This window comes from Cololabis saira, chromosome 10 (assembly GCF_033807715.1).
Source record: "Cololabis saira isolate AMF1-May2022 chromosome 10, fColSai1.1, whole genome shotgun sequence".
Taxonomy (NCBI): domain Eukaryota; kingdom Metazoa; phylum Chordata; class Actinopteri; order Beloniformes; family Belonidae; genus Cololabis; species Cololabis saira.
In genome coordinates this window covers 34,275,836-34,284,514 of record NC_084596.1, presented here as the reverse complement: position 1 = coordinate 34,284,514, position 8,679 = coordinate 34,275,836, and the positions used below count along the sequence as shown (strand labels likewise).

Below are 8,679 nucleotides of genomic sequence, written 5' to 3'. Positions count from 1 at the left end.
AGGGAAGGTTTGTAAAACAATATAACGATGTACATGCATATAAATCATCCTAATTAGGTGTTCTCTTTAATTAGAGAGGATTATATTAAGTTCCTTTTTGTAGAATTGTTCAGCCTGGGAGCACATTCATTTCTTATCACGTAAAGCGTATTGAGACGTCCCTTTGTTCTTTAAACCTTTTTCCAACCTGAAGACTCTCAGCATTTTTCTGTTTGGTGTTCTGTGCTTCTGGAAGAGATTCTTGTTTTTAAGAGAGAGTTTCACTCTTAAAGTATGCATGCCTCGCCTCCCCCCTCTTGATCCACAGCCATCTTGATGCCACTTCTGCTGCATCAGTGACCAACTTAATGGCCCTTCGCCGGCTGGCCCCAGTGATGCCAAGCATTTTGTAGGCCCTGCAGACGGATTGGCCCACAAATCCTCGGCATCCCACCTCAATGGGTTGTAATCTTGCCCGCCAACCATTGCTTTGGCCCTCCTTCACTAGCTGTGAGTACTTTGCTCTCTTCCTTCTCTCGCTGGCCTCCTCCAGACGGTCCTCCCAAGGCTCTGTAAGCTCCAGGAAAATTACCCGTCTGGAGCCCACTGAGGTGAGCCCAATGTCTGGCCTCAAAGTAGTTATGGCAGCCACTTCAGGGAACCTCAGCTGCTTGCCCGAATCAACTGACAGCTCCCAGCTGTCGGCGTGGCCAACAGGCCAGAGGAGGTGTTGCGGGCAGACGTGTTGGCTTCCCCCCAGCTCTGATAAAAGCAGTGTCCTTTACTGGGCAGAGACTCTTGCTGTGGCTGTCAGGATCTGGTTGTGTCGGCAGTGGTAGTGTCCTTCGAGTGAGCATCGAGCTTCTGGTCAGCAGCTGAGGATGTGCCCCAAGGTTCCTCTCTTCTGGCAAAGGGGGGAAGCTTTCTGAAAAAAAAAAAGATTTGAACTGGTTGAACAAATAACATTCTCAGATTCAGACTGTTCAAACAAAAAGGCAGTTAATTAACAATATTCTCTGTAATCATTACAGAATATTTTGATATGATTCTTTATTAATTTATGGAAAGCTGTTTGATTCAAAATTTAAAAATACTTCGGTAATCGATACTGTTTTTGTATGAGCTACAAGCTACAAAATCTCACTTTAATCTACTGCTTCCATGTATGTGTTAGAGCTCAAATAAAAAAGCTATAAAATAAAAATGAAAAGTAATAAATAAGTAATAAATAAGTATAATAAAATAATAAAAAGTAATAAAAAAAGAAACCTGAAAATGACTGTTTTTCTTTGCTCCAGTTAAAATAAACAAAGGCTGGCATCATTCTGTGGTGGTGGGGTGGGGGTCAGCTGGATCCACTCTGCCAACAAACATCGATAAATATTCAATTAAATAAATAAAAATGAAAATGAAATCATACAAAATACATCTTAAATTAATAAATATGAAATAAAAATGTGATATTTGTATTTATGTAATTTTGAATGAAGCCCTCCCTCCCCCCATTACTGTTTGTCCTTGTCAATAAAGTTTGAGAAAAAAGTACGAGGAGGAAGAGAAACATGGCGGCGCCCTTTAGCAGCAGATGACTTACTCTGGAGTCATCGGTCCAGTTTTCTCTTGAAAAAAGGAATAAACTAATCAAACCAACATGACCGGCGGCAATATGCTTCCTAGAACCCCAAAGCTTGTTAAAGCGGCGGCTCCGCTGTTTCCCCGGAGCGGGTTTCTGCAGGCCCGCAGACCGCTCAGCGTCGGCCGCCCCGCGGCCGCCAAGCCCCGGTACCAGCCCCAACCCCGGGAGAGGGTGGAGATCCCGGGGCTGGAGAGGGTCACCTACGCCGAGAGGATGCACTACGTGCCGGGGCTGGCCAAGCCCGAGCACCCGCGCTGGGAGCGGGACTACAAGGACCCGCGGTTCTACTGGTCCCCGCCGGCCCCGCAGATGCCGCTGTACAAGGACAGGCCGGTGCATGTGTTCAACCAGAGGACCAGCCTGCTGGAGGGTGAGGACCTGAGACCCATGTTATCATATCAAATACAAATAAGGGACGCCCCGATTTCAGCAGCCCAGGCGCCAATAAGAAGGGACATCCACAAAACTTCTAAACTGCATAGAAATGTATTTATTTTATATGAAAAAACAAAGTGCTTTGATTTAAAGTTTAAAGTGTTTTAATAGCATTGAACTTGCATGACTGTACACACAGCCAACCATACTAGCAACTGAACTAACCTCCTATGGTATGTTGGTCCACATCAGCCCAGATGTAGAATATAGCTACAGGTGAAGGTCAGAAAATTAGAATATGGTGTAAAAGTTTATTTATTTCAATAATTCAACTTAAAAGGTGAAACTAATACATTACATAATCTCATTGCATGCAAAGCAAGATGTGTTAAACCTTTATTTGTTATAATTTTGATGATTGAATTGTTTATTGATTTCATAATATAGAGATTGTTTATTTGGAGTTTTCATAAACTGTGAGCCATAATCACCAAAACTATAAGAAATAAAGACTTGAAATATCTCACTTTGAATGTAGTGGGGAAATAATATATTTGTTTCACCTTTAGTTGAATTTACTACGAATGACGTTTTGCAATATATTCAAATTTTCCGATCTTCACCTGTATATTATGACATCAATAAATAAGAGCATAATATATGTCCGTATTGGTTCAATACGGAACTGCAACTTTTAATTTCCAATTACGTAAAGATTCGGTATTTTAAGGGACGGGTGGCGACCCTGTCAGTAGTCGTTGTTGTACGTGTGTGACGTCATGGTCTCTCCGTGTCAGGTGTGCGTCAGGCTGCATGGTTGACCAAGACCAAGGTGATGTCCGGCCTGCCCCCCCACCTGCTGGCTCTGGCGGAGAGTCCTGAAATCCAGGCGCAAGATCTGGACGAGCGCGTCCAAAATGCCATCAAACACGCCCGGTTCTGGGACACGACAGAGGACCGACCTCGCAAAGAAAGATACAGGTATGGACTCCTGTTTTTCTGTGGTTGAACGTGGGGAATGCAATTTTCAATTCAATTTTATTTATATAGCGTCTACTACAACAGAAGTTGTCTCTAGGGTATTTCCATAGACCCAGAACATAAACCCCATTATTACATAAACATAACATAAACAATGGCAGGTAAAAACTCCCCTAGTGGGAGAAAAAACCTTAAGCCAAACAGTGGCAAGAAAAACTCCCCTTTAGGAGGGAAGAAACCTGGACCAGGACCTGGATCATAAGGGGGGACCCTCCTGCTGGAGGCTCGCTGGGCTGATCAGGGAAAGAGAAAACAGACAGACAATGAAGAACAGAGAAAGGAGAGATATCTAATGCACGTCACAAGCATCTTATAGGGTTGTGTGACAGGATGTGAGTCTACACAGCCCTGTGATGTCAGCACTATTAACTTGTTATACCCCAGTATTATCAAAGACTGGTCTGCTGAGTATCAGCTGTAACATGAAGGGTGAATGTCAGAGGAAGAAAATAGATGACATGATGACAGTAAGTGTCTGAAATGTGGCTAGTAAGAATCGAAAGACTGTGTTATTGATAACTGTCAAGTCGCTCTATTAATTTAAAGCCATATGTGTTGACTGAATAAATGTTACTTTGAACCTTGTGAATTTTATAGTATCAACCTTTGCTGGATTTTGGGGGATTCTGGCTCTCAAAGAGCTACAACCGTCCTTTGTCACTTTTCACTGTACATAACCAAGATTTCCTCATATGAGAAAAATATGCTTTTGACATCACAGCGTGCAAATACTCTATTTCTAACCATCTGTGTGTTTGTTGTGTAGCCAAATCCTGCTCCGCAACCTCCTCCATCTGTGTGCGAGTCTACACTCCAGTAATCCAGCTATCAGAAGGAGGATCTTTACAGATAACTATTCCTTGGCAGCCACTTGGGAAAGAGGTATTACATCTTTATAAATGGACATCACTCATTCACCATACTCCTGTTAATGCTTATCTGGCTGCTGTTCCTAGTTAGGACATTGATATGGTAATTTAAATAACTATATATATATCAAGTACGCGGCCAGGTAGTTCTCCATATGATCCAGTTTAGTTAAGGGACTTTTTTTTTTGTTTCACACCAGGTGAGGACCTGTTCCAGGTCAGGGGCCGGAACGGTTTGCTACACAACAGCATGGACCCACTTCCAGAGGTTTGTGGGAAAGAGGAAGTGGCCAGCACATCGGATCACCTCCTGGAAACGTTCTATCCCATCTCCCCCACCATCGACCTGCAGAAATTAAACGTGTACAAAGAGGAAATGAACTGCTCAGGTGGGGGGATCCCTAGACCTCGTTCGGTTTCACTTAAGTGTCATCCTAACGTTAGTACGGTGTCCCTCTCAGGCCTAACTGAACCACCTCTGCTGCATCCAACCAGGTTTCAGGAGCGGCTATCCGTACCCTCACGCCCACACACTTTACCTCCTGGAGTCAATCCCACGCTGCAAGCTCCGCCCAGAGCAGTTCAGAGCCAAGATGCTCATGTTCGCCTTTGGGAATGCTTTGGCCCGAGCACATCAACAGTATGGCGTAAGGACACACAGATGGACACATTGACATCAACTCAGTCTAATTGCATTGTTATGCACAAATGACAAAGAACCTTCTCTTGCATTGTGTTCTCCAGACCAAAGCCCAGGGGGTCCTGGATCACCCGATAACCGTGCAGTCGGTGGGGACTAATGGCAGGATTTTCCAGTTTCTGGTGTTCCAACTCAACACCACAGACTTTTCAGGGGACGACGGCGTCAAAAACCAGGTAAAGTGTACGTGCTCTGTAGCTTGGTGTGAGAGAAAACACATGCATGCAGTGCAATGGCAGTTTTATTAATAAAGCACATTACAAGTATATAGTGTGCTTCACACAGACGAGGCATGAGAAACCAAGCGCATGCACACACACACACACATGTAAACACACACAAAACAAACTCCGGTTCCCCTCTTCAAGCTGGGACCCTCCACCAGATGCCTTGGAGCTTGAGAGTTCGTATACACACACACACACACACACACACACACACACACACACACACACACACACACACACACACACACACACACACACACACACACACACACACACACACAGAGCGTATAAAACACATACGGCTATGATAAGTATTCAACACGTCACCATTTCTCTCAGTAAATATATTTCTAATGAGGCTATTGTGATGAAATGATCATCAAACATGAGCAAAAACTCGTGAAATCCACACATGCAAAGAAATTCAACCACAGATGACCATAATTAATGTTTAATGTGAAATGACGCAATGAAATAGTATTGAACACGTGAAGAAAAGGAGGTGCAAAAGGCGTGACCAGGCAGATGGCCTATTAAAACATGTCTCATTACCAAGCAGGAAACGGCATGATGGGTAACGGCAAAGAGCTCTCGCAAGGCCTTCGCAACCTCAAGGTTGCAAAACATGCTGATTAGTTTGGTGACAGTAGGATTTCTACACTTCTGGTTGTGCTGGTGAACACTGTTGGGGCCATAATCCTGAGGTGGAAGGAACTTAATTTCACCATGAACCAGCCGCGGCCGGCTGCTCCTCGCGAGATTTTCTGACAGAAGAGTGAAAAGAAGAATTGTCCGAGAGGCGAGGAGCAGCTTCAGAGAGACTTGTTAGACGGGACCAAGGTTGAACAAGGTTGAACTCGTTGGATGCTGTAATGGACATCATGTTTGGAGGACACATGGCACTGAGCAGCACCAACAACACCATAGCAACGGTGAAGTTTGGAGGTGGGAACATCATGTGTGGGAGTGTCTGTCAGCAGATGCTACTGGCAAACCTCATGTAGCCGAAGGGAGAGTGACTAAAATCCGTTGTGATTAACAACCTGCTGTCATCCCCCGGGATGATGATGATGAAACGAGGGCAGACATTTCAGCATGACTGTGATCCCAAACACACGGCCAAGGAAAATAAAGCTGCTAGATTGTCCCAGCCAATCACTGGGCTGGAACCTAACTGAAAATCAATGGAAATAACTAAAGATCATAGTTCACAGAAGAGGCCCACTGAACCTCACAGCCGAGCAGTGCACGTGACTCGTTTCTCTGTACAAGAGCCGTGGAGCCATCGATACCAACAAAGACTCTTCAAGTATTTAACGACTCCAAGTGATTATGTTCGATATTCTTTCTCCTCATTGTCACTCCATTTTCTTAATATCTGGTGAAAGTTTCATGTCAGTATAGCCCTTAGTAAAATAGATACTGAGGAAAAATGGCCTCCTCCTCCTCCTTCCAGGTCAGAGTGCCGTCCACCTCCGAGCTGGCTGTCCAGTCGTTTTTAGTAACCAGATAGTTTTCCCGTTGTCAGCTTTGTTTTCCCGGGACGGGAGGAAAAGTGCTTCCCTCCCTTCTCCTCCGTGGCTCCGTGACGGCCTACTGGTCCTTGCTGCTGGCGCCACCAGGCAGGGAGGAGCTGTGTTTCTGTGCACAACTTAAACAGTCCCTGGACTATTATAACTACAATGACACATACAGTGGAAACAGTATTATTTATTTATAAACCTTTTTAATTCACAACACTCCATCATACCAGAAACGGGTCCATACCTACCTTCAAATATTCATCCTGCCTGGGGTTCAGATCTTGAAAGTTCAGGACTAAATAACTTTCAAAAAAGAATCTGAAGACAATAAAAATGTTGGCATCAGCACTTCCTAAACCTTTGACAGATTCCTTATCTTTTATGCTTCTGTCCCTTACAGATGTGGCTGGACGAAGATGTGGACCTGTATCATTTTGCTAAAGTTAAACCACTTATCAAGAAGAAGCAAGTTAAGGTATGTTCTCTCCTGAGTTTTGTGCGTTTTCGACTCGGTGGTTGAATGAAGATGTTCAGGAATGGACGGAAAGTAAACTGTATCAACTACAGAAGTATAAAGCTGATGAGCCACACGGTGATGATCTGGGAAGGAATACTGGACGCTAGGTGGAGAGACGTGGGTATGATTTGTGAGCAACGGTAGAGCCAATAAGGAGCACTAAAGATGCCGTGTTTGCTTTGAGAATGCTGATGGAGAAGAGGGACAGTGGGAAGGATCTGCATCGTGTTGGTAGGTTTAGAGACGGTTCTGACGGAGGGCCTGGGGAGGAAGTGGGTTGTTGCATGAGGAAGTCATGCAGTACCACGGAAAAATAAGTATGTTAGAGTATTTATGAGCACAGTGTATCAATAGTGATGTATGAATAGTGAGGTGTGCTGTAGGATTAACAAGGCAGTTTCAGGTGGACGTAGCACGCCATCATGGATCAGGTCTGAGCCTCTTCCTGTTGCCGTGGTTATGGATAGGTTGTAGTAGAGGTGAAGATGGTACTGGAGTTTAAATGTTGCTGAGTTATGGACAAGAAGTTAAAGAGGGTGCAGGCATTGACGTGGGTGGAGTCAACTGTGATAGAAGATCAGCAGGGAAAAGACTTGCAAGACGCCAGTGAGGCCAGTCCTTCGCTATGACTTCACTCTTCACTCACTCTGGGATAAAAACAATAGAGGCTACGTTATAATGGTTTGGTCACATAAAGGGGGGGGTGAACACACTGGAAGAGGGAGGTTGGAGGTGGAGTTGCTAAGCAAGAGGGGAAGATGTAAGAGTAGATTTCTGGATGTGGTGAAGGAGGACATGCAGTTGACTGGTGCAACAGAAACATTCACGTGGACATGGAGACTTAACTGTGACGCTCAGTCTTCTGAGTATCACATAGACAAAGCAAAGTAAGGAGTTGTTGCACTTCAGTCTATCCCTAGTTTTTCATATGTTTAGACGACTACGGGGCTAAATTAAACAATGTGTTCTCAGATTCTTCAAACATCTGTTACAGCCAAATGTCCCATTCTGGATTTTACAGTTTTAAGCCCCTGGAGCTCAACACATCTGTGACGTTACACAAATGTAGACATATGTGATCTTTGTTATGCTAAAATATAGGTCGGGAAGTTATTTATTTATGGTATTGTATTTTTTACTCTGCGTAAGGAACATTTAATATAGCGTTGTAAATGATAAAATGGTCTGCTTTGCTCTGTTTGTAATGAGCTGTTGAATAAGAAAACTAAGCTTGTGTAAATAATAAAAGGAAAGTGGGAAGGAGGAGCCATAAGAGTGGAGTGATTTTGATGGATCCCTGTCTCTGCAGGTACCAGCGGGCCTGGAGGGATACAAACCTGAAACGTTCAACAAGTTCCTGGCCCTGTACCTGCATGGAGCTGTGTAGGAGCTGCTCTTTACCTGCCCAACGTGCACGCGCTGCCACCAGCGAGTCACGAGTCAACGATCCATGTGTCTGGGATTTAAAGCAAGAAGACTCCTCCCAGACAGGGACTGTGTTCAGTTTTACGAACAATTTGGAGGGGCTGAAGCGGCAAAATCTCACTTTAATTTAATTCCATGTCTGTGTTAGAGCTCAAATAAAAAAATAAAGTAATAAAAAAAGAAACCTGAAAATGACTGTTTGCTTTGCTCCAGTTACAATAAACAAAGGCTGGCATCATTCGTAGTGGTGGTGGGTCAGCTGGATCCACTTTGCCAGCAAACATCACAACTTAAAAACAACCGTGGCAGCTGGCGTCCAGAGCTGTGTGCAACAGTTCATCCGCTCACTCTGAAGAGCAGCGACACAAACGAACGTGACTGGATTTA

The 8,679-nt window shown here is 44.3% G+C and overlaps 1 protein-coding gene across 1 annotated transcript; it reads left to right on the top strand.

Moving 5' to 3' along the window:
* The first annotated feature begins 1,520 nt into the window (after positions 1-1,520).
* On the top strand, positions 1,521-8,484 carry mrpl37 (mitochondrial ribosomal protein L37). The gene is made up of 8 exons (XM_061732707.1): positions 1,521-1,985; positions 2,788-2,971; positions 3,798-3,913; positions 4,101-4,289; positions 4,396-4,547; positions 4,645-4,776; positions 6,751-6,825; positions 8,177-8,484. The coding sequence occupies exons 1-8, from the start codon at positions 1,631-1,633 to the stop codon at positions 8,252-8,254; spliced, it is 1,281 nt and encodes a 426-aa protein (XP_061588691.1). The 5' UTR covers positions 1,521-1,630; the 3' UTR covers positions 8,255-8,484.
* The last annotated feature ends 195 nt before the right edge of the window (positions 8,485-8,679 follow it).

Bases quoted from the DNA above. Each gene is read 5' to 3' on its own strand.
- mrpl37 (XM_061732707.1), top strand. From the start codon at position 1,631: ATGACCGGCGGCAATATGCTTCCTAGAACCCCAAAGCTTGTTAAAGCG. The intron at 2,972-3,797 runs GTATGGACTCCT...TTTGTTGTGTAG, and splicing joins CCTCGCAAAGAAAGATACAG to CCAAATCCTGCTCCGCAACC. The intron at 4,777-6,750 runs GTAAAGTGTACG...TGTCCCTTACAG, and splicing joins ACGACGGCGTCAAAAACCAG to ATGTGGCTGGACGAAGATGT.